Consider the following 27,274-nt stretch of genomic DNA (forward strand, 5'->3'; position numbering starts at 1 on the left):
ACTCAAGTATGAATGCCTTTACCTACTATTTCGTGACATGTGAACTACTAAGTGCAGCTGCATTCTCATTAATGCATTTGCCCAGATTTGTTTGCAGGACTAAAGAGACTATTCGCAGTATTTCTGGTGGGAGAAATGACTGTATCTTCAAAGGAAGGTAGAACAGCAGGTGCTATATAAAAACTAGCGATTAAAAAAAGACCGTATTTTTAAATGTAGTAATTTACTAAACATTTGCACAAATGTAGCAAAAATATTATCCATTCCGGCTGAAAATATAGAAGAATTTGAATCACATCACCCCCAAAATGCAGAGTATTCAGTCCGGTTTCAAGCTTTGCTACAGTAAACTATTTACACATCACTTTCCCCCTTTTTTAGTTGCCCTCTCCAAAGAGTCCCACTTCAAAGAGCTCATTTTTGCACCAGTTCATGTCAATGCAGGTCAAAAACACTAAAGTGGAAAGTGGTTGCAGTGCCGTGGCACAAAGAGTCTCTGCGGCTGAAATCAAACAAAGCCCAATTAAACTAATCATAACGTCCCAGTGAACACAAGGAAGCTCACCTGGTATTTCTGGACTTCTTGTGTGAATTCCCAACTCTACTCAGTACTTGGTACTATAATTACCCTGACCAAAATACTGTGAAATTACTGCTCTGATCTACTAATGGCTGCAAAAAATCAAGCCGTTGTGGTTTCATGCCAAGGGGCCGTAGCAAGGTGGCGCAATGCTTTCTGACAGAGACGACAACTTCTAAAAACTCAAAAGGGAAAATTAACGGGATGTGGTTTATGTTGCCAAGGACTGTTCATTAATTACCAATTTAATCACTGCTGGAGGCATGACATTACAAAAATCTGGCTGAAAGTTCTAATAGATTATGAAGACCACCTAAGAAGAGTGACCAAGAAATGTACAAAACAATTAATACTGTTTCACTGCTATCAAAGACACTCAGATTATTTTACATCAAGTGAAGCAAAAGAATTAGTAGCTTCACAGTGCCACCACTAGGAACTGTAAATACAATGGCACACAATTAGTAATGCACATGTGACTTTTCGTTCAAGGCATATATCCTTGGGAAAGCCAGAACATGATAAGGAGAACAAAAGAAACATTTTTAAATGAAATGAATAAAGATTTTAACTCTACCCTTGTGCATGCTGAGCAATAACAGAATAGGCAATGGAAAATACAGCTCTAAGTAATGGCGATATCATCCTGGGATTCACAACAGCATGTACTGAACATCCACACAGAAAACGTCCAGTTATTAGCAGCGATAGGAAAAAAAAGCATTCCAGATGCTAAGAAACCCGTGTCTCGCTTCATACACAAAGGGAGAGTTCTGAAACACTGAAACCTTTTTGTTTGCTAATATTTATAAATGGATAGAAGATGTTAAAGTTCTTGAACTAATGTTTTTCAGACACTCTTACAATTCAGTTAATAAATTGGCAGCCTATTTTCCGTGAGCATGCACATTAATGGTACAGCTGCAGACTACACAGCACTTAGAATTTAGATCCACATGATAAATAACTGCATATTTACATATTTAGGCCAGATGCTTAAGTGGTGTAAATAGAGACAACTTCTTGAAATAACAGCAACAAAATTCAGCTGTGACTCTCAAACTCAAACTGTGCAACATTTGTCTTGCATTATCAAAGGTTACACTTTATTAATGAAAACCATCCTGGTATAGAACTGACAGTGCATACTAGTTCTTCTTAGAAATGAGTTTACTTGCACTAATTGATTTGTTTCCCCAGCCACATCAGGGAGTTGTCTATAGAAGTATTTTTTGAACAGTGAAGCATCACAGCTTCATAGTAAGAAAGTGCTTAAACAGATCAAATATGAAGTCAAAAGATAGAGAAGCTTCTTGGAAAGTTACAGAATATTTTTATTTTCCATGTATTGAGCAATGTTAAATAAAACAACTTGTTTGTTCTTGCCATCAAGGAAATGAGATCAGGCTATCTCAACCTTAGCTTGTCGGTATAAAGAAGTAAATATCAGTTCAGTTGCGGTTTTGAAGTGTTCAGTCAGCAGGTCTAACCTTCATTTAAGGAAAAGTATATTGTTAAAACAGCTACAAAAGTTGGAATGCTCATGAAATGGAAATACTATACAGCATAGTCTTATCAGCTTAAACCATATTTAACCACTTTATAGAGGCATACAGACAAGACATATAAATGAACAACAGGGAATAAGTTACCAAAGATCAGGGATTACCAAAATAATGTTCAATCTTTTTACCAATTAGATGGTAACTGCTTCTTTGTAATCTCAGGAAGATCTAGTGATCTTATCTAAATCTGGCTGCAATTATCAGCATGACAGACTAGTCTTTTTTTCAATCAATATTTTCCAATTAATATTAAAAGACCAAGGTTGCCACCTGCAAAGTCCTACACCTCCACAAATTCATGTTAGTTATTTAATTAATAAAGATCAGATTTTTCTCTCTTTTTTTTTTCCTTAAAGAAAAACCAATACAGGAATAACTTGGGGGTGTTTTCTTAAATGAATTAACATTACCCCCTCAATCACAGACAGTTATTTTCCAATTGAGGAGGCTACAAAAAATTCCACTGATGAACCAGATGCCTTTTCTAATGGAACAGAAGTGGGGATTCTGGTTTCACATAGGGAAAAAAACCCTGAATAAAGCTCTCTCATATAGTTTTCAAGAACCTGTTAAAATATTTGGAGGAAAGGATACTTGCAATGCTAACTTGAGTTTAAGGCATCTTTCAATCAAATTAAAATATCCTATTTTTGTTGTCCACTGTGAATTTGCTTTCAATATCACTTCTGTTTGTGTTGGCTAGAGTTACTTTTTGGTTGTGTATAAGAGTGGGACAGTTTGGGGCTTGTTGGCTCAGAGTCGCAGCAGATTATTGCAGGACATTATCAATAAATGGGAGCATTCATTAAAACTTATTTCTGAGCATTTAAAATAATGTTTTATTTTTATTTTATTGCAGCTGGTGTATCTCATACCTGTGCATATGCATGCAATCAAAATTAAACTAAGAGCATAGAAACTCAGCTCCTTTCAGATTTTGCTTCAGCCTTTCTAAAAAGACTTCCATTTCCACCGGTCCACTGTGCATGCAAAAAAAGTTACTATTTTGCACTCAAATGTTTATGAAAATGAAAAGTAATGGGTACAACAGATTGACACCTGAAGTAGAAAGAACTTATTAAATATGAATTAGATACAGCTGCAACAAGTCCTTTGAGCAAGGGAGTAATAAAAAGCAATATTCTGAGCAGAAAGAAACAATCTCACAGCATAGCCCATTCCTGCTGCCCTCTGTATACAGTGTTTGCATGTTTGGAGGTAACAGCTTCTTAGTGAAGTACTTCGTATCTGCAAATTCCACTACAAAAGCTGAATGTAGTCCCTGCTGCTCTTTCAAATGTACTTTTTTAATACATGTATTTAGGCAGCTGTAGCTGCCATTCCACTTGAATAAATATAAAATAAAGGTAGCAAAGATAAGTAAGCCCAAATCTTTCTCTGTACAGAAAGCAGGTTAGCAACAGTTGCATTTAAGCCCAAAAGCAGTGTCAGGAATGCTCTCTGCACCATCAACCCCCCCTACTCCCCTCCCCTTCCGTTTATATTAACCCATTTTTAAATACTTATTGTCCAAATGGAGTCCCTTACAATTTTCAGTGTCATCATCCTTGAATGCTGCTGTGAAGAAAGAATTACTATTTTGCTATTTCACAAAAGGGAAAAAAGAGAGTACGCTTCCCTCTGTGTATCGTGCTACTGAACCCCTGCATCCCAGAACCTATGCATGATCCTAAATAAGCACTTTTTTTCAGCCAAATCTAAATGAAAGGCCCAGTCCCACACCTACATTCAGCAATGAGGAATCCTCAGCTCATGCAAAACCCAAATAACTTCAGGAACGAACTGTGGCTTGTGTTAGGAAATAAAAACACATTCGTTGCCACAGGAGCACTATTTTCATGAATTCCATGCTATACGGTGTTCCCTGCTAATCTGTCTACCTTGCAAAAACAAGTTAATAGAATTTGACACACGATTTAGGAGATGCCAGAAAGAAAACTGGTGGGCACAATCTTTATTTTCATCCTGCTCTGTATCCTTTAGAATAGAGTCTCGCTGCGGCACCACCTTTTACTTTTACTGTCCCCCGATTTTCAGCCCAGATCTGAGCTCTATCGAGTGGTGTTCAATATTTCAGCTTATTTTCACTGTTGTTATGTAGGCCCATCAATATGTAGCACAATTCTGTACTCCACAATATTTAAATCTTTCTCTGCAGACAGAATTATTAATTTCTTCAAGGGCTTTTCTACAGTGCTCATCACTACAGTATTTAAGTGCCTCAAAAGCATTAATCACATTCCCCTCTCATAACACCCTGTGGTAGTGTTATTACCCTGTTCTTCGGAAGAGAACTGAGACAGAGAGATCCAGCTAAAAGGATCTAACATGAGGTGCTCGCTATGGGAAACCTATTACCTGGGTTTTCTTCAGTATACCGAGCTTTATTGCAACCCTTTATACGTCTCAAGCACAGCTATGATAGATTTTGCTGACAAACCTGGATGCTCAATGCACCTGCAAATCAAAACTTTGCCTCAAATGGCAATCCGTAAAGGAAGGATACACAATTAATGACCACTGAGATGAACTTTGGTTCAAAAGACTTAGCAGCACTGATCAGGAACTCTGAGGCAAAGGCAGCACTACATTTAATTTGTTCAGTTCTTAATTGTAACCTCATCCTTTTGCTCCTTGGAATCCCTGCTTTGCTTGCTGTACACCTTCCAATTTCTGCAACCAAAAGGACGGAGGTCCTCTGGACAAACAGCCTTCTACATCACCTCAATTCTCAGAGCTAAATGAGACACAATTGCTTTGGGGAAAATAGTATGTGATCACATAATTAAAGACTGCATCATAATGCATATACACAAAGGAGGTTAATTAAAGTTGCCTGTGCATTTCTTAACTCCTAATTCCATTCTCTGTAATCATGCAGACTCCACAACCATAGCCATTTTAGTTTACAGAGTAAATGACAGCTGCAGTAAATTTCCATTCTTTATGTGGACCAGTCATTTAAGGAGAGGAAGACAAACGAACATTTTGCCACTGGCCTTCACGGATATTTGCTGACAGTGGAGTTCTGCTGAGATTCAAGAATTATGGGTTCCACTGCCCATGGAAGTGAGGGTTCCCTGCTGGAAAGACCTTTTAGCCCTGTGAATTCTGAATATTTCTAACTCATTGTGGTCTCCTCTAGCCTGCCACTTTGCTAGTTTGGTTTCACAGACCAGCTCCAATCTCCTTGCCTTTCCCACATCACATTCCAGCCAAGCTGCCGCTGCTAACAACCATCACTGCAGGCTGATATTTTACAGCATCTGCTGGGAGCAGATATGCCCCTTCTAGCCGTGTGATATTCATCATGAGAAAAGGTGAGCTAAATAAAAATGAGTAAGCTAATAAAAAGGCTCTCCTGGTTAAAAGCTAAGTGATTACAGCTGCTATACCAGGTTGGAAATGACAGAAGCACCTCGTAAAAGAGTCACTACATGCACACCTACATCAAGAAAGCAAGCAGAAAGGCTGAGCTGTTTATAAATCTACCATAGAGAAAGGGATCCATGAGAGGATCAGTAACTCTGTTCACAGAGCTCTTAAGCTAATTCTTCTAGTCTCTAAAAGGCTGCATCAATTTTAAGGACATGTCTATGATCCTCCCAAACCATGAGCATGTTTTCAAGGAGTTTCTGATCCATGTAGTGTCCTCTTAGACTTTAAATACCTGCCTACAGGCTTACATACCTCCATACAGGCTGGCATGCATACAGCTTGCAGATTGAAGGCTTCTGAGAAGCACCAAATGAACCGACCTAACAGTGAAAAAACTTCTACCACACTGCAAACAAGGGAGAAGTGGGAGAAAAGGGGCGAATATGATATAAATAGAGGAAGCAAGCAGAAGATGATGGGACTAAATTAGGTGAGCTGAACAAGAACAGAAAATGATGGGGCAGAAAGGCAGAGAGGGAAGACTTCCAAGGGAAGGAAGAATAAAGAGAATGAGTATTAAGAAAGAAAAGTTCAAAAGTAGACGAAAAGGAGCTGAAATGGCCAGGGCAGATAGCTGAAATACAGTGTGAGAGAAAAAAAAAAAAGAACAGTAAGATACAAATGAAAGAAGGGGAAGAAGATACAGCTTGGGATGCAATGAGAAATATGCAATCCAGAGGAAAAGGGGATTGAGTTAACAGGTATATGAAAAAAAACAGTGCTTTAATCTTCTGTTCCCACAACTTCATCAATTCCTGAGTTTAAGTATATATATAAAAAGGTAAATCAAGTGAGAATACTGACATAGGCCTAGCCCCAGAGCACAAACATAAGAAGATGGAAGCACAAAAGAAGACTCAAGCAATAAGATCCAAGAAAAAGGGGCAAACAGCCAAGATAATGGACACATTGTGGGAAAACAGCCAGTAAGTCATTACTGACCACTAGCTGCCTTTCAAGACACAAGAGGTTAAAAAACAAGGAGAACAAGCCCAGAGTATTGTAAAAAAACCCTCAAACCAACACAATATTGATCGACCAGAGGAAAGGTAAAGCTTAGCCTGCAGATGGTCTACTAAGGTGTTTGCTCTATGCTTAGAAGAGACATAGGAACACTTCTTCAGAAAAGACTTTTACCAGAACAAATCAGGTGAGCACATACCAAGTAACCTGTATTTATGAGCAAGGAACAGACTTGGAAATTTCCTCCCTTTTGTTGACCTCAGGCAGCAATACAACCGCACGCACTGTACATTGTTCTCACTTGTTTACTAAGAAAACAGCGATTCATAGTTCTCATATGACAAATGTCAAGTGCTAACAGCAAGGCCTATGAGACAAGATTTTCTAAAGTAACTAATGACTCTTCAGCCTTAGCTTACCTTAACTGGCTAATTTTCAGAGCACACTGAAAGAATGGGCTGCTTAAAGCTCTTTTCCTGAAGGTATCAAAAAAGGTGCAATTGCAAACTTTGAGTTACTTTCAAAAGTATTGGCCCTGGACTACCTCTTTCAAGTTCTCTTAATTAAAATGAGATCTTCCTATTTTAAACTATTTTATTTTGAATCCCTCTCAATCAATCCCAAAAATAAGCCCAGTCCAATTCCCACCACTAAATGCTGATTCCCATTATCGCAACTCTCATTTGGATAACCCACTACTACACATTACTGCACACTGACACATACAACACGGCTTTCAGTCAAAGTTCTTATTATTAACCTTAATGACCAGAAAATGCTGAATAGAAATAAGTCTGTGCTATTTTCTAACAATCAAATAAGCAATGACCGGTAGTAAACTGTCACAACTACATCAAATGGAAATGTCTCATCTCTGTGAAGATAATGTATGTTAAAGAAAAATCAGAAATCAATGTGTTTTATCTTATATCTATATATACTGATGCATACACACATTCTCATTCAGAACATACACATCTATGGATAGGTATATGACACATATACATTACATATAATTTTATATAATATATATTAATACATATTGACATATCATGTAAGAAATGTGAATACTATACCAGTTTCTAGGACAGGTACCTCCCTTTCATAATGCATGTTTCCCACTAAAATGCACTAGAACGCTAAGCTTGGCAAGTCAAGCACTCACAAGTTAGAAATGTCAGCATTACACTAGCTGTACTACAACCTTGCACTGGTTCTCATTTGGTATAGTCTTTAAATGCATAACCCAAACTTTTTTTTGCCTACAGGATACTTGCTTTCAGTAGCCGTGACTGACAATGTTCAGTGAATGTGTTGTTCAATACCTCACTTCACCTTCAATGCCTGCCCTACACCTTGTTTGAACTACTAAACCTTGCAAACTTTTCTCTGAACACAGCATAATTAATTTCTTCCAGAGCATTTCTGTGGCACTCTTCATAACCATAGCTATGAGTTTCCAAATTACATCTGTAGAGCACCCTTCTGAGCTGAGAAGCTTTTGTTTTTCTTATGTTACAGTCAATGCAAATGAGGAGTGACCACTACTTGCTTGTACACAGCACCTACGGTTTCACTGGGGCCAGAACCATTTGTTCACAGTGCAGTTGTCCTTGACTTGGCTACAGCTGGGTGCATTCAAAACTTGCAGAAACCAGTCCCCAAGAACCTTGGGTTGGAAATCAGATATGAAGGAATCTACCACCTTGAGTATGTTGGGTTGACGATACCTTTCCAACATCATAAATAGCTTCTGATGGAGGCAGGGAGACTTTGTCTCTGCAGAGCACCCCTAAAAGATGGCTTCTCCCTTTCCGGCAGCCTTCTAATTCATTTTTCATCTTTTGTAATAAATGAAATAAGGGTAATTTGAGTGCCTGAACTACGTAATCCTGGCTCTCACCCTGAAAACTCAGTCTCTTATCCTTCATCTAGTTTTCATGGCCTAGACACAGTCTTCGTCTTTGTCTAACTTCACATTGCCGTTTACTTCCTTGTCACCTACCCAGAGCATCTCTCATCTGCATGCCAGCTCCTTTTCCTCCTCCTTGGATTTCATCAGCAGGAGCTGGAGTCCAGAAGACAAAGTTTTGCTTTCCAGTACTACGATCTGCATCAGAATGGGCCTGACCCTTAGGGGAGCAACAGTAAATGATGCTCTTGCTGTGCTGTGCCCATACAGACAATGTTTACTGACACCACCTTTCTCGAACTTGAAGGCTGCCTGTGCTATTAACACAACTTTGATTGCTTTGAAAGATTTTTCAAGGGGATGAAACCTTCTTCCCATAAGACATTTTTTAACATAAAAACCATGTTTTGTCCAACCTAACACAGAGAAGCAGCTGAACAGGGTTTTTCTGAAGTAAAAAGTAAAATAATATTACCCTGAGGCAGAGAGCTGATGGGGAGAATTTCAGTTCAAACAATGAAATACTAGCAAAGTTGTAAAACTCTGAAAATAGGAGCTTATAATAAAAATTGTTAGGCAACTTTAATTACAGTTGTTTCTGCCTGAGCAGTTGCCTGTACTATCCCTGCTCTAATGCTGTTTGCCTATGAAAAACTAATAAAAAAATTCCAAAGTGAAATTCATACTAAAGTATACTTAGTATATATTAGTAGGAAAAGCTTAAATACACAGTAATAAAAAAATCACAAAATGATAAAAAATTAAATACAAATAAAAATACAAAGTAATAAAAAACCTACGTATATATCATGTTATCATTATACACACAAGACTTGTCTGTATATATGAATATATTTTACAGAAAAAAGAAGTGTCAGTTTAGGAAGAGGAATTGCTAAGAGAGAAAAAAAGTACAGCATGGATCCAAGACAGTTCAGAGAATGAAAACAGACACGTAAATCACTGTCTTCATTTTTGGAATGTATGATTCCATTAATGTAAAAAGCAGGATCTGCCCCTCAGCACTAGGCTCTGAATCAGTAAAGATTCAGGCCTTTCTCTGAATCATGATTTTTCAGTTACATTTACATTCTCAGTTGCCAGTACAGCCTCTAATGTGCAGTAGCTAGAATCACAAAACCCACACTGCAAAGGTTTGCATAAAAATTAATTAGCTTTCATCTCCAGAGAGTATGCATCCTTCCAGGTCACCACGGAGGCCACTGGAGGTGCAACCATAGCTGCTTCAACACTGGAGTTCATTCCCCAGCTTCACTTTCCCATCTCACCAGCATAATCAACTTTGGTGATAAAAAGGAATTGTTCCATTAACTCTTTTACAAGACTGTCACAAGCAGCTTCATTCACTGCAACAACACTTATGAAGCAGCAAGTAGCTGACATCACAGGCTCAGGGAATGCATTTACATTAACTGAAAAAAGAGAAGTAATCAAAAATAGCATAAATTACTTCACTATCATTTACCAAGTATTTTGTTTTTGTCTCATTAGAAACTGCAGTGCCAATCAAAGAAGGTGCACCCAGACCTCTGCTTCCACTGAAGTCTAAGGCATCTTTCTGTTATATGTAACAGCAGGAGAAACATGCTTTAGAAGTGAACTAAACATGACACATCAGAGCAATTCAGCATGAAAGAAATATTCTACAAGGAAATCCCCCACCCCTGAAAGCATATGCACATACAATCAATTTAACTATGTAAACTGCCATACTGGCCAATATTTCTTACATCATTCAGCTGCTTATTGCGGGCTGGGATGATCGTATTGGTTAGTTGCTTATTCCCTGCCTTTAAAGCTGCATCTCTTCTTGCTTGCTCAAGCAGAACTCTTGCTCGTTCTTTAAGTTCTTCCTGTCTTGACAACATACGTTGCTTAAAAATAAAGAAATACAATTAACAGCAAGGCAGCCTCAGGGTACTTTATGTTTATACAGTAGTTAATAGCCAGGAGCCTTCCTATATAATAAAGGTCAGGAGTCACATGGATTATAGCTTCACAAGGTGACAGAACATTCTATAGGAATGAAAAGTAAAGATGATCAAAATGTAAAATTAAAAAAAGTCACGGGCCTTTATAATGTAAATAAGAGTTCTCTCTCCTCCCCCTAAAACTTAATTTCTATCAATATTTAATGCCTTTAAACTGCAACTGTGGAAAAAACATAATTGGCTTTATGGAAACTATGTTAAATGTTTACTTATTTACTTTAATATGTATGCAAATATAATGCTTCATTGGCTACATATATAGGTATCGTTCATTTAAAATTTGAACAAGAAAAGGCTGGGCACAAGGCAAGACACCTGCAAAAATACCTGCTTCTACTTCATTTATGAACATCCATGAGAAAGTCCCTTCTTCATACATGACTGATTTATACTGCAGAACAGCAACAACAGAAGGGGACCTTCTGCACAGGCAACATAAGCAGCTCCTATACACATATATTCCCAAGCGCTGACTTCTTAGTCAAGATCAGCTGTGAAACTCTAGGAAAATGTGTCTCTAGGCCTTTACATAAGATAGAGCTGGGACAGATATTGCAGGTTGTGCTCCTGCAACAACCACATGGAAGTTGAGATGGTTGACTCCAACCAACAACTGAGTGTCCCAGCTTAAGACAGAAGCTCACATCTGAGGTTTTATTATCATGTCCAAATGCACAGATGATAACAACAGAGAAGCAATCTTTAAAGTCCTTTTTTTCTTGGCCTATTATACCCTTGCACATGACAATCTTCATAAAGAAGACATCCTGTTTCCTGCTCCACTCTCCATTCCATCCTGTTTCCTCCTACCCATATTCTGTACAGGTCTGGCTGTTCCTTTCTCATCCAGTACACAAAGACAATGATGAAGTGAAACTTTGAGACTCTACCAATTAAAGGAAAGAAATCAGCTGTCTATGGAACTAATATTTGGCCATTACCACCCATCTTTGGACTTCTCCTGCAATAAAACTAATCTTTATGGCACTTATTAAGAGAAAAGCATAAAAATATTTGAGGCAATCCACAGTATGAAACAACTGGCTATATTATTTTTTTCATCAGAGCTAATGGCACAAAGCCAAAGCCAAAACTTTAAGAAAGCTCTTCACAGGGGTAAAACTGTAAGCTTACTTGGGCATTTTTGTAAACAGGACATTTTTTTATATATTTAGCTTTTATATAATATGCAACTTCCACCCTCACAATAGATCTGCAAGGTAGGAAGGCATACATTTCTTATGTTTATAGAAAGGAAAATTATATTGTGGTTAAGTAAAATGCTTGAGGTCACATCATAACTTAACATTCTAGAGTTTCTACCTCACCATCGTGGCTATGTTCACAAGGCTGTGAGGTTTCTCAAATAAGATTTTGATGTCTCTTAGGTATATTTAATGTATTCAAAACTTCACTTTTTTTTGAATGTGGATGAATGAATTGCTAAGTTCTTTTCCAGTTTTTCATTCAAAAGAAACGTACTGCCACACACAATGGCAGAAAGCTTGAAGTCATCTTCTTTGAGATGGACAATACCTATACATTCTTTTTTCATGGAACGGCTCTTTTCCAGGACCACCTACTTCTCAATCAAAGTCTTTATTGCCCAACAATAAAAATACACTGCTCATCTCACCATATATATTGAAGATATAGTGCAAACTGCAAACATGGGGAAAGAACTCGAAGAGCATCTGCATCTTAATTTATAGGCATCAATTTAAACTTCTTACCTGGGCTGTTTTTGCAGTTTGATCTGCATGATTTAAAGCCGTTCTGGCATCACTGTCAGAATCAGATTCCATTTGCCTTGGAGAAGCATGTGGTTTCTTTGCAAGATCCACATCCTTATTATAGGAGTATCCAAGCTTAGAAGTAGGAGATAAACTCGGCTTTGTGACAGGTGAACCAGGATCTGCTCTTGTGCTCCCTGTGGATCCTATACGTCCCAGCTTTTCTTGCTCTGAGAAACCAATGGTACTGTCTGAGCTCTGGTGTCTCTTCTTGTCATTATCTTCACAAGCAACTGTGGGAGACACATCCTCTTTTTGATCACTGACATGTGCCAAGTCACTCAAGTCTAAAGTGTCAGCTATCAGCAATTTCTTCTTTCCCACTGTAGGCTGTGCTTGTGTTGTATCTGTACTGCTACACTTCCCAACATCTTCAGATGCAGAAGTCCTTCCAGAGCTCTGCTGGGATTTCTGTGCATCTGTGTCACTTCGAGTCCTGCGAGAAGAAGGGGAAGCCGTGCTTGGGCTTAAATGGTCATCAGGAGTCTGATGCTCGCTCTCAGATTCACCAACCCCACTGTCATTTACAAAGACAGAGTCGTCCTGAGAAGCAAAGTCTGCCAAACCACTGTCTGGTGGATGCAGCTCGGGCTCCCGGTTCAGGTCATTCAGCTCTGCGTAGAATTTTTCCTGGTCGACAGAACTGTTGGTGTCCGTTTCATAGTTACCCACTTTATATGTGCTTTTACTACTGTTCTCCTCTATCTGAACCACGTTTAATTCCTGGCCACAGAAATGTGCCCTGATTTGATAGAGATAGGTCATAACCGTCAGTTTGTCAGGTATTGCTAATAAAACCATGTCAGAAGGTTCCAGCAGTCGTGATATTCCTAAACTGGCAAACCCATCGTATGCCTTTAAAAAAGACAAAATAAAGGTTATAATGAAGCAGTTTCTTACATACCATAACATTTCAAGAATGCAAGTGAAAGTTTCAGTCAAAATAAAGAAGCCTAAAGCATATCCAGTATTACAGGAACAGTATGGGTTCAACTCATTTATTATTCTTTTGGCTTCATTGCAGTAGTTACTATCTTTTGTTACACAATCCAACATCCAACTCATCAGTTTTTCCAAATGGCTTCTAACTATCTCCCAGGGTAAATTCATAGCAATGTAAATTGAGGCAGTATCATCAGTAAAGACATTCAAACGGCATTGTTTTAAATAGTTTAACATACCTCAACACCATACTACACTAAAATGTTTGGTTACTCAAAATTATGCCATTTTCATGAGTAAAAAGCTGTTCATGACTCTGCAGCTTTAAAGCCCTTCTGTTTGCACTAAAGAACCTACCAATATCTCAAATGGTTCTCACTCAAGTAGCAGGAAACAAGCAAATGAAAAAAGTGTAAGAGTTGGCCCGGAAAAAAAGCAACTAAGGATGCCTTTTTAAGATAAGGAACAAAGATATAAGAAACATGACACTAATCCATCTTGGGCTTTATCGCTGGTGATCAACCTTCTCCCTTCTACTGGTCATGTAATTGCAGTGATTTGTGTTGATGAAAAACTATGTCCAGATAGCCAAAAAGAACATCACCACAGATTACTTGATACAAGACATACATCACATTAATCTAGCAAACAAATGCATTTAAAAACATTTATTGATGCTAAATTTGTAAGAGAGAGTGAATTTCATTCCCACTTCACTTTCATTTCTAAGAGCTAAATAGTTTGCAAGCCTCCCACTTTGTGAGGCCACATTGTCTTCTTTCTGCTAGCTCTGAGTGGGCTTGGTGCATCAGGTTTGTCTAGTTTTGAAGAATTAAAGCCGTTTCTCAATTTACAATTAATTATTACTATCCTGGATTAACCCTGGAAGACAATATTGTGTTTCAAGGAAGCCTTTAAAAAGGCCTCCTGTTAGCATAGATGCACTCAGTGAAAGCACTCTGATTTCTCCTCCCCCAGTAATTCCACGGCTCTTTTTCACCCTCTTCTGAAGGGGCCTAAAATGCTCACAGTTGTTCCTACATTATTTTGAACAAAAATGGATGCTAAATTTAAGACATGAATGACAGTTTTTCAAGGAAACAGAAACATGCACAGCTTCAACTTTAACTCAGTGTTACACTATTTCTTTATTTAGTTTTAGAAGGGTGGAAGAAAGAGAAATCAATTCTGATTTGTTTTTTTATCCTCTTGTTTTCATAACACTAAATGTTCAGTGATGATTTAGAACGTGGGTTTGGCCTGGCAGACCGGTTATTTTACTTGCTCTGAGGAAAGGAGGCTCTCTCATTCCCATCGCAATATCAGTCAGTACTTGAGGGTCAAACAGGTCTTACTTCAGCCACTTTTCAAACTCTGCTTCCAAGAGCTGGCATTTATCTTCCTGAAATTTTGTATGCTTTCCCCTTATGCTCAGACACAACTTGCCAAATCATTTTTGGTGAAGTAATTTTTAAATTGCCATAACAAATTACTCACAGAGTTTATCTAGACACAGAAGTTATCTGAATAATTTAAGCCTTTCTGGCTCTCCCTGCGCAAAATGATTTGGCCTAAAAATCACTGCCAGTGTTTGGTGGGGTATCATTTCTTGGAAAGGTTCATTATGAGGACTTGTTATGCCATTTATAAAAGCAGAGCTGTACTTCAATATATGAGAAGCAGTATAAAACATGACTGCTGTATTTGTTGATGCAAAGCTCTAGACAGAGCAGAATAACTGGAAAATCATGGGTGGGAGGGAATGGAAAAACATGGATGGCAGAAGAAGGACAGCTGTCATTTACCTCATATTGGGACACAGAGATGGAAGAGCAGGATCAGGCTGGATATGGGGGACAGGGAGACGAGAGTTGGAACCAAACAGACATGAGGAGCACAGAGAAAGAAGACTTAAAGGAGAGCAGTGCAGGGATTTGTGTGGGCAGCCTAAGCCATAGCAGGTACTGAGAATGGGTGAATGCTCATATGCCAGAGGAAAACAGGCTGGGTATGAAAGTGTAGCAAGCCAACTGTGTTGTCCTGTGGACCAAAGGTAACACTAGGATTTTTTGTTTGATTAAGTGGGTCAGTGCTGATTCAGTGGCATAAATAACCTGTTACCCCACACTGCACGTAGTAGGAGTTACCATCTGAAAATGAAAGGACCTAAGGATGGGCTTAGCAATCCACAGCAGCCAAAGCCCATAGACATGACTTGACCTGAACTCTTTTATACTCCTAATTTCTTATTTATATGCTAATAAAACTAAATCCTAAGAATATCTCCCAGGGTCTGTAAAATGAAGATGGGGACAGTGTTTCAGAGTTGTTGGGAAAGGCACTTGCTTAGAATGGGTAACACTACTACAGAAGGATTGAATTTAGAATGATGGGTATTCTTGATACAACCACAATCACTTTTTACTGTCTGCTCAGTTCTTCTGGTGATGCTTGGGATTAAACACAATAGTTTCCCACTGATGTCAGATACTTGTTTCCCATCCCCTCTTCTTCACATTCTGGACAATACATATTCTTGCTTCTCTCCTTTTAAAGTATATTAGATATCTTGACTGGCACACAAATGTTTTACAGTCCTTAGTTCTATAAATAGCAATCATGTTCTGTATGTGTCCAGAACAGTGATGGATTCCTCCTTCACTATTAGAAAAGCTTGGAGCTTCTTGATATTCCAGCATATTTACAAGTGCCTAATGTTTCTAACTAGTTTGTAACATGGTATGAACAGAGTAAATTTTCCAGGTCACATTACTTTGTTAAACAGAGGCATAACTAAAGCCTTGACTTTGCAAATGTTCATATGCGTGTTTAACTATGCTCCTGCGTGATCCCACCAAGATCAACAAGTAACTCCTAAGCACACAACTAAATATGTGTGTATGATGTTGTGGTATTAAATAGCAGAAGTGAGCATGAGTGCTTGTCATAAAAATATGGCTGCCAGCTTTAAGGTAAGGAATTTATTCCATTTTGACTCAGTGCTATCCCTGTAATTCTGAATTCTTCTGCTTAAATGTATATTTCAAAATTATTATTTTGAAATATTTTGTTAAGACAATCACTCAAGTTCAAAAGTTTTGAGGAATTTATTCAAAAACTGGGGGGGAAAAAGGAAAATAAAAAAAAGCATCACAGAAATTGAAAGTGCCAGCTGAACATCCAGAAGATACATTCCTATTTCCACACAATAATCCTTCAAATGAAACAAGCTTCTCTAAACAATAAAATACTTAAAATAGAAGTTCATTATTAGAACCACACTGCTGTGCCCTTCCACTTCTCATTCTTTCATCCCCTCCAAGCTCCAGCCAAGTGTAGTTTAGTAGTTTGCATTTTTAAAGTGCAGGACATGTTATTAGCAATATGAAATATTTCTGTTCCTGATGAGGGACAAGACTGCCAGTATGCTGTAATTTTAACACATTTTAATTATTATTTACTAACAATCAAATAACCATATTAAAAATATCGTTTGGTTAACATTACTGGGAAGTCTGCATTTTTAGTTAGATGTGATTAAAGTAGAAACGCAACTCTTTGGATCAGCTGGGAAAGTAGCCCTGCAATGTTTCTAATTTTCTCAAAGCCAATCCTGGTTTCTCTTTTGTTTCCCACAGAAACTTGAACTTGTAGTGGGCACTGTGTACCAAAATTATCTTCAAATTCTGACTGATATTAATGTAATCTCAAGTAGTTGTTTGGGGGTTTCTTAAGAGCTATAATTAAATATTGCGGAATTTACAATACCTATATGCACACACGTATTTATATTCAGGACACTAAGCCTATTCACCCATCTTCTGATGAAGTTCTTTTTTCTTTTTTAATTTACTGACAAGCTGATTGACAGACATCAATTGGGATCCGTCAGCACAAGCACCACAGGCAGTATTCCAACCATTTCCCAACTATGTAACACACTGACATATTGGCCAAGATCAGATGTCACAGGTAAATACTCTTTTTTATTCAGCAACGGCGGCAGCACCAATTTGGCAAATGACCAGTGTGTCTTATAAAGAAGCTCCAGTGATGTGCCTTTTGTAACAGTGCATTTCAATGTCCAATTATACACAGTAATTGCACTGAAATAGTTGTCTCTTAAGATTTCTTCTTTTTTTATTAAAATACAAAGAAGGTCATGCACTCCTAAAAGATGTACTCTTATGGGTTAACCTTTAATCTATGGTTTCCTTTCCAGGAGGGGGGTGGGCAGGCAGCTGCTTCAGACAAAGAAAATTGTCCTGTTCATCCATAGATGTTATTTTAATTGGTTAGGAGGAATCATTGTCAAATGTGTTACATATCTGCATGGAATTTATAGGCAGCCATTGTTGCCAGTGCTGCATTCACTCCAACCAAGGGCACGTGGGGTTATCAGGCAGAACTGTGTGAGACCAGGAAATAAATCTGCAGGAAGCAACTGAAATACTCAATGTAGCTGTCAGGTGAAGGCTTGCAAAGTGATGAAAGAAAAAAGCTGCACAATAACAACAATCATTACTTCTTCAGTCCTGGGAACTATATCCTGTTAAGAGAGATGAGCTAAGAAGTTCACTGTTTGCCATCAGTTTCATAAAGAAAAGATGACTGATTGTACTGCTACCACTTTTAATTAATAATCTAGCCTTTTTTTATAATCCAGCTTAATTAGCATTCAACAAAACTTGAAGTACAAAACACGTATGGTCACAGAAAATACCGTGATGTCACTGATAATCTACTTAGGTCATCATAAAATTCCATATTATTATGAAAAATATATTATGGGCCAAATCACTCATTAGATAACAGCAGCTCAGAGATCTTTCATTATTTGTAATACTTAAGTACTATTTTAAAGGCAATTAAGTCCCTGGCTAGCACATCAAGTGTGCAGGCACCTTAAAATATAATTACCTTCAACACAAATGAATTTTAATACAGCACTTTCAGAAATTACACATATCTGCGATCTAATATTATTTAGTCATATTTGCTATATAATATTGAACCTAATTAATGTATATTTTTATACCTTCATCCCAATTAAATTTAGTGCTTTTAAAACAGTATAAAAATAAAATCACAGCATTGAGAAGTCAGCTCCTTAAAAATAATTTTCAGACAATCTTCAGGAACAATTTTATTATCAGTGACTCACATGAAAATTATAATTTCTGAACATGTCCCTAGGGCCCAACTGAGGCTTGTAACATGCCTAAAATAGAGAGCAGAAATAAAAAGTTTTCTGGTGATTTCCAAACCAAGTTCCCACTTTTCCCAGAGGAACTTATTACACCTTTTCAAGACAAAAAGTACAAAGAGTACTTTTAAACCAAAGAGTGGTTTAAAGCAGCCACCCAGTACAATGCTATAAACTATTTTGCTAATATTTTGGTTTATTTCCAAAGTATTGACTCAACGCTTTATATCCTAAACTTTCCATGCTGCATACAGCACTTCACTCAGCTGGTGCAGCATTCAAGTAGGTGTAAAACGTCAATTTTAAAAGTATAAAAATCACCATCAAAGCAACATCAATGCACTGATGCACACAGACCCATTAAAGCAGCAGAAAGAGAAGTCTTGCATATGCCAATCCAAGAGCAGCTATGCTCTTCATATTTTTAATTACGGGGCTGATTGGCAAAATCAGAGGAGTGATCACAGAAGGCTGGCCAGCCCTCTCCTCTGCTTTCACACGTAATGTAGGCCATACAAATATTAAACTCTAATGCCAGCCTTGCACTTGTTGTGAATGTTAAAGACCATGACAAACTAGAGTCAATAATGCATCCGATTTGAACTGCAGGAGGTTGAATACCTTCTGTGAGCCGCAGTTATGACCTTACAAAACAACTGCACTTTCCCAAAATTAATAAAAACCCGCAGTGAAGCCAAAATTGAAGCTGTGTCTTTTTTCTTTTTCTTTTTTTTCTTTTCCTGGCAGTTCTTACCTTTTTGTTGTTCTCTTTAATATCTTGAGGATTCAGGGACTTGTAGTCACTGAGGGGGAAAATGGCACAGTGGGTATGTACAGTATTTGATAAAAGCAGCAGTTTTAAAACAAACTGAATCTAAAAATTTGACATACAGTAATATCATACAGTAACCAGCAATTTCACAGCAATTCAATCAACAAAACTAATAGTGTGGAAAATTAAAGGAATAAATAAATAAATAAATAAATAAACACCGATTACATGTTTCATTGCCTGAAGCTTTCCATCTAAAAAAGAAGTTAAGGCAGGGACTAGAGGCTGGCCTTGACAACCAAATTTACCAGGAGGTAATCCGTCCTTGTCAGCGTACAAAGAGCTTATTCCTCTCATCTCATTTCAACACCAGCACAATTTTCATAATCATCCTGAAGTCAGTTCTTTGTATAAGATTAAGAAGAAGAGAAACAAATCACAGAGAGGGAAGAAACAACTGTTTATGCCACAAGACAGAATGAGGAGACATAAAGTTTGAGCATTATAAATGTTTTCTTAGAAAGGATGGTCCCCTGCTTGAAAGGAAAGGGTGAAAACAGTTCAACACCTGAAACCAACAGGGATTTTACTTTTATGTAAACTTAAATGCTATGAGAGTTAGCTTATGCAGGCAAAAAAGTACACAACTTACATTAGGTCTGGTCTAAAGTGATGTAATATTGCACAAAAGGATAAACCGTTTCTCCACGATGTAGTAAAATTGGTGATTTTCACTCCCCTATAGTTTTTTGTAACTTCTTTGCACCACACAAGCAGTGACTGACTTGCATTTGGCTTTCTCCCCAACACAGGACTTGGTATTGGGCTTGGCTGGAAAAAATAAAAGGCGAAAAGAAGAAAGAAAAGAAGATAAAAGAATTTAATGGAAGACGAGAATTAACATTAATTGACCTAACTAGATGATCTGTATCCTTTGATGTGAGTTTAGGTCCTTCACAGCTGTCAGTTTACAATGACTGTAACTTGCAAAAGACACAAATCGCAAGTTATTACCTCCAGTTGTCGCCCTTGGCGCTTGTCTCCAAAGGATGTAGATACACAGGATTCCAGATCTACACAGGAGAACAGGCCAAGAATTGTACCCGTGGAAACACCGTGCTTAAATACTTAAAGCATAGTCCTGCACAGCCCGGGATACACACCCTTGAAAAGATTTCCCAAAATGCAGCCATGGAAAAGCATCCCCACAAGCCCTTTCGCATTTAATGAAGATAACACTGCGCCTGGATCAAAAGCCAGGCTTAGCAGAGTTTACCACGAGTTGAGATCTACCATTGAGGTGTAGGGATCAAAGTCTCTGTGTCTGTGACATGTGATTAATACATTCATCATTCGTCTCGTATAGGCTCCAGCATGAAGTTTTTGGCTGTGCTCTTCCTGTTTAAGCACGCGATTGCATAAAGGTAATTGTGGCATGGTGTTTCTAATTGACCACTTCCAACCATACCCAAAGAGCTTCCTCTTCCAGGCTTTAGGTTTTTTATGTGGAAAAGGAATTTCGGGCATAAATCCTTACCAGAGGGCATTTTGTAACAAGTATCATTATCTAACAACGACCATTTCCCAATTGGGTATTTTGATTCCTTTAGTTACATTTTTGTTAGCACAAGCCAATAATTAAAATGGAAGAAAACATTTCTCAAATTCAGCAGAGAACACACTGATTGCAGCTGATGTTTTCAAGAAATACACTCATTCCACCAGAAAAATACTGTCATTTAAAAAACTTCTTACATGCAATTAAACAGAATTTGACTGACATAAACCCAAAGTCTGAGTTACAGGGAAAGAACTGAGCCCACTTATTTTTTTCAATGCAATATAATTAAAAGCATACATACAAAACAAACATGCTTTTTTATGCACCTTATAGCTAAAAGACTTCCCAAATTAAGATAAAAATAGAGCAAGTAATTTACTATATCAGAGCCACTTAAGTTGAACAAGTAAATCCTTTTGGCCATACTACCTATTTGTGAAAGACCAACGATGCCCCCGCTTGACTAAAGTATGTCAGTGTAAAGCAATTAGCTGCTAGCTACCAACTGATTTATGTTTTCACTGCTTCTGGGGAAGAAAATGTACAGAACCAGGAAAGTAATTTTTCATTTACCTTGACACTCAGCCCTAAGAAGTTGTTTTATAAACACACCTCCCTCATCATCAGATAGAAGCACTGCCAGCTCATTTAGAAAGCGCGAAATGTCTGCCTTGCTGAGATTTCTTTTACCAGATCATTTGTACGAAATAACTTGTTTAAAAGTGTTTTGCCTTTTTTTTCTGTTTTTTAATCCTGTCAGCAATTCAAATCAGCATGAACAAATCTGCTAATGATGAGACAATAGCTCTGAATACACTGAATTCACATCTTAACAGGGATATATAAAATAGGGAACAAAAAGCAGCAGTAAACAAACTTTCTTCACCGTGCATTAGATTTTTATCAGAGAAATAAATACTGCTTAGGAGCAGCCAGACAGTTACTCCAGATTCAGAGTGATGTAACTAATATTGGGTGTTTCTTCTGTCTTGTTTACAACTTTAAGCAAAACCCAGTAAGTAACCAGTGACCCCAAATTTAAGGAACTACTTTACTTACAATATATTTGCTATCCAAATGATATATATATATGGAAATAACACTGCTGGGAGAAAATAATTAAAATAGCACAATCAAGATGTGGAAAAAAGGTAGTTTAATAATTTTTTAAAACACAGAGCTACATCTTCAAACCATACAGCACTACTTACCCGATATATTAAATGATGACTATAATGTCTTAATACTTGTTGCTGAAAGTCTCTACAGAACTGTTAAATGTTCCAGTCAGCACCTAAATATCTTCTGATTAAGCTTGAAATGGCCATAGCCAATATTATAATTCAAATCCTTAATTGCGCATCTAAAAAACTGAAGATGTAACTTTTATTTTAAAACTAGGTATTACAAAAGGACACCCAAGCCTATGAAATCAATACATTTAGCAGAATTCTGCATTTTATCTACAAACAACATTTTTTTAAAATCCAGATTATAATTCCTTAAAAATCTGTTCTTCAGTTGGAGATTTTTCTATGTTTGCCCTTCCATTCACTGTAGATTTTCTGTAAGTATTTGGAATATGCAAGATTCATGATGTGCATAACATACTTACGCAGTTTTCTCTAACTGATAAAGCAGAAATTATATACTGCTTTCTTTCCAGACTTAGTCTTTTCCAAGTTTTCTGGATAAAGGTGGAGTTAATATCATGATAATATTATGCTTTTATCCACCACATGAGTCAAAGCTTTCGTTATTTAATGTATGGTAAAAGCATTTAACTCAATACACACTGGAAATGTATGAGTAATGCGGAATCGTGCCTGAGCACCTGACATCCCTTCGGAAGGGTTAACAAATGTTAAGTTTTGATTTTTTTTTTGTGAACCATCATTATGAAAAACATTTTCTTTCGATACCTGTAAATATTGGTTACAGGTTTAGAGCAAACACAGTTACTACCAAGTGTCTATTTCTAGCATGTGTTTGCTCAACAAGGTTGGTGGGAACTCAACAGATGAAAACTTAATTATCCTTTTCTTACATAATTCTTTAAGCACTGACTACACAATTCTTCTACACCACACAGCAGTCATGACTTGGCTTTTTGAGTTCAAAAGCCAAAGTCCCAGAGAACTCATTTGGAAATGCCACTAAAAAGCATGAGATATCCACAACAGACTGCCAGATCTGCTCGCTGATCAACAGATGACTGAATCTCACCAACTGATTCTTATCCAGCTGTGGATTAACTGCATGGCAAGTGCAGAGGTTCCAGAGCTGGTCCCTCATGCTACAGCTCAGATCTAGAGGCAGCATCATGTGAGTGGATTTATCAGCTGGAGTCAGCACCATCTTGTTTCACAGTCAACAGAAGCACTGAAGTTTCTTAACTCTTCTTACATGTTCTGGAAACTTAGTTAATACATTTTATAGTGTATAACAATTTTCCTCTTGGGAGATTATTCCATCAGACCATTACTCTATGATAACAAGAGGACGATAACTTTAAATATTAGGCTGTACCCATAAGTTTAAAAAAAATTAAGAATTGTTATGCTGCTTTCATATGTGGCACCAAGTGCATTGACATTTGCAAAGTGATGGTTGAGCTGCATCTGACTCACAGAGGCTAACACTCAGCAGAAGAAAATCAAGACAGGAGCTGATGATGTGAACATGGAGCTGTGAATCAAGCCCTTGTATGAGACCTGGGGAGCACTCAGAAGGAAGATCATAGGGGCTCAGTCTGAGCAGCTCGCAAGAGCTTGTTGACAGGTTGCGTGGGGTAGAGGATTTAAAGAGAGCAGAGGCAGTGTTGATGGCTGGAAGAGAAAGATGCTGAGAGGAGTTAATAAAAAAGAAGTATGCAACAGCTGTGGGAATCTCGACTGAAGACTTGTGTGGTTTGAGTTTTATATTAATGAACACAACTTGCCAAAGAGGAAAGGACAACCTAGGAATGGTAATGAACTGCAGGAGGAGAAGCAGCTGAGATTGAGATAGAGCTTAAAGTCAGAACAGGGGAAACCTACAAGCAGTCAATAAACAAGCTTTGTTTCTCAAGAAGCAAGTACAGGCAATGATCTCTTACTTATTTGACTGGCAAAAAAAGGGATTTTCCCTTAACCCCTATCAAAACTAAATGCTATCTAGGCTCACTGAACATTATGAAACCACTAACATGCAAGATAAAGGTAAACGAAGGAACATGCAACTAGGTGAGGCAAAATGTGCAGCTTGCGGCTGGATGCAGGAAAAGTTTGGGAAGCTCAGCTGAACTGAGCATCTGAAAATAGTATAAAAGTGCAGTAGAAACAAGACACCCTAATACATGTCAGTCAAGTAGATAATTCTGCATCATTAAGATTATACTCTAGAATTTTATTTTTTTAAAAACACAAGGCTTTACTCATAGAGGAATTGCTCAGCCCAGGAGTATCCTAAATTGAATACAGCTCACTTGGTAAAATTTATGCCTTTGTCAAAGTCTGTACATGCCCAATGTGCATTCAATTTTGTTTATTCTGGGCTGTGGAAAAGGCAAGGCATAAGGCAAAATACGATTCTTAACTAGGATCAGGACCAAAATAGAATATGGCAATCAAGTCTGCAAAGACAGACTAAAACTGCTTTCTGTGTTACTCCAAAGAGGGAGAAAACATCCTTAGGACCCAGCTGCACTGAGACATTCTTTACTTTGGGTAGTAGAGTATTTTGAAGTAGCAGGTGACTATAACATTATGATGGCTTCAGTGACACAACAAAATACAAGTGGCATCGCTCTCTGCTTCTGGTAAGGGAAGTGCACTTGCATGTATTATAAAATATACATTTCCCAGAAAGAAATGTTAGGAGTTTGGCTATCCTGATACTCTGACACACGAACTTGGCAGTTTTTGGTACACTCTTTAATTTTGCTGCTCTCTACTTGTATGTGAGATGATTACACAAAATGTCTCTAGTCCTGCCTGGTACGTGTTCCAGATTCACTGAATTTGTTTCCTATATATGATTAGCAACAAGTATTTAGGTAATGTCCGGGTTTCTCCAGCATCAGACATCTTGAAACTCTGCCCTCCTCACTCCTCCGATTTTGCCTACAGCTAATGTGGATATGCAACAAAATACAAACTTTTATCTTAACAGCCTCAGGCATAAGCTTTTAATTGCTTATCATTTTACAGGTTTAAAATTTCAGCACAAACCAGTCCATGTTCAAGCATAACCTTAACATTTAGACATCTGCCTGAGCTGACACGATGCTCTCATGTTTGAGTCTGGCAAGGTGAGAAGTGAAATCCCTGGGACATGCCTCAAGTTAGTTGTTGCTCAAGTAGGCGAAATGATTTCATTCTAAAACATCTCACATGTTTTCAGTTGCCTGTTACATATTTTGTATGGTGGCCATGAGGCTGGAAAGAGCTTTTCCAAATTAAGCCTGAGAAAAGAAAGAAAGCATCTAGAGTATGTACATGCTACCTAATGTAGCAGGATATGGAACAAATACAACTTTCTAGAGAACAAGAGCGACAGAGCCTCTCAATCTGGATGAAAAAAGCAAGCAGTCAAAGCCACCTGGATATTCTGCTCTCCTCAACAGTTTTCAAACTGTGTTCATTTGTAAAAAGCACCCATTTGCTCGCACTACTGTGGAACAGAAATATTTCTTGCAAGGTTTAATCCACCCTGACATGCTTTGAAAATAACTGGCGGGGAGTTAGTGCTTCCAATATGTTTTCACTTTATTAGCTGCAGGTGGATGGACAATGTGGTCCCACATCACGCTGTATGATGCTGTGTTTAATATATTGAATACTTCGGACCCAAGGGAGAGCTAATGAAGGTAACACCTGACATCAACATCACATTATGGTATTCCCTCTCCTAAACAGCCAGTTTCCTATTGTTTGCCACTCTCACTCACTGACTCACACCTAAACTTATACAGTTTGTGCTGTACATGGCTGAATCATATACACAATGCTTGTCTTTCAACATCCTGTCACTTCTGGTCCCAAGATTTAAGGTTTAGTAAGTACCTCTCGCTTGAGTTAGTTTCATCCACATAACCTTTACTTGTCCGACCCTACAAACAAACATGACAATGGTATTTTTTATACTGATCACCACTTCCCCGTTCTCCTCCAATCTCTCAGCTCAAGGCAAAAAGTTGTTGCTTCTTATATGTTACCATTAACATACAGTGTAAGGCACTCAGCTTCACTTAAGCAGTATGATGCAAATACTGCATCAAACATAGCATTTCAAGTTGCTTCTGATCTCTGGCATGACAGTCTTCACACAGTATTAGAGCACTCTGTGATGGATGAATGAATATGTTGACACAAGAGACTCACAACTGGTATTTTACAAAGAAGGAAACAGTCTGAGTATCTTGCCTGAGTCAGTAAACTGAACAGACTATCACAAGAACTCAAGGACAATACCCACTGTGAATCTAATGTATGCGTCCACAGCATCCCACCAAAGCACTCCTCCTGACTCCAGGGGCAGGTGATAGCATCCAGAATAACCAAAAACCAACTTCTAGACTTAGACAAGTTAAGACGAAGCCCAAGACCTGGCCATCCCCAACACAGGAACACATCATTCATAGCCTCAAACACTGCAGTTTGCTCAATGTCACACACCAGTTCTGTGTTGCGAGCTCTGCCCAGGCTCTGTAACATTCACCCAACACAACAAAGAGATCATGCTGCATTAAACACCATCCAATTCCTACAAAAACACTTATGTTTATGGCAGCCCAGCAGACAGCTGCCTCTTCCGTTACAGGGTCTGGTTACTTTTGCTCCAAGCACTGAGGAAGTGGTCCAGCAGAAAATTATGGTATGTAGTCATACAATTGCAATGTGTACAAGTACACAACCTGCAGGCACACAGGGCACAAAGGTGGGAGAAGTTACAATAACAGCAGCTACCTTAAACCTGGCAATTCAGAACTGCTAAGTACTTCAGTTAATAATTTTTGTAATTAGCTGGTAGCCTCTTTTCAGCTTTTACTTTGTCTAGAAATGAAGTAACTTTTTCTTAGCATAGTCTTTCAGGGTTTCAGTTTGGTTTTCGTTGTTGGGGATTAAAAGGATAAAAAACCCCAAGTATTTGGGAACTGAACTCAACCTTCAGAACCACAAGCCACAACATGTCAACTACTGGACAATTTCCTCACTTGGACAACAGGACATGGAGCCTTGTCTGCTCCTGGGAATCAATTAAGAACAACACAGACTGTTTATTTCAAGATGACTACCTTCCCCTGTGGATGTTCTTAAAAGAGAGTAACAGTCCAGCACAGGAGCGAGGGTAGCTACTTCACCAGGTTGAGAAGCCCTACGTTTATTAGCTATTGGCAAGGAGAAGACTATGTTAATTAGCTTGTAAGGAAGAAACAAATCTGAGACAATACAATGAATTGGTTCCTTATGTGCAAATAATTTCACCTGACGGTCAGTATAGTCATGAAAAAAGTCATAGCGAGCTCC

At 38.1% G+C, this 27,274-nt stretch overlaps 1 protein-coding gene across 8 annotated transcripts in view; it reads right to left on the reverse strand.

The window, feature by feature from the left end:
* Positions 1–27,274, reverse strand: part of EHBP1 (EH domain binding protein 1) — a 223,812-nt gene that overhangs the window by 61,175 nt on the left and 135,363 nt on the right. For all 8 annotated transcript variants that reach the window (XM_031047567.2, XM_031047566.2, XM_005147433.4 and 5 more), the window contains 4 exons: positions 19,857–20,035; positions 19,187–19,235; positions 12,225–13,139; positions 10,231–10,374 (listed from right to left, as the gene is read on the reverse strand). In XM_031047567.2, coding sequence (XP_030903427.2) covers positions 10,231–10,374; positions 12,225–13,139; positions 19,187–19,235; positions 19,857–20,035 — 1,287 coding nt within the window. The remainder of the gene's footprint in view (positions 1–10,230; positions 10,375–12,224; positions 13,140–19,186; positions 19,236–19,856; positions 20,036–27,274) is intronic.

The sequence above is a fragment of the Melopsittacus undulatus genome, chromosome 3, assembly GCF_012275295.1.
Source record: "Melopsittacus undulatus isolate bMelUnd1 chromosome 3, bMelUnd1.mat.Z, whole genome shotgun sequence".
Taxonomy (NCBI): Eukaryota; Metazoa; Chordata; class Aves; order Psittaciformes; family Psittaculidae; genus Melopsittacus; species Melopsittacus undulatus.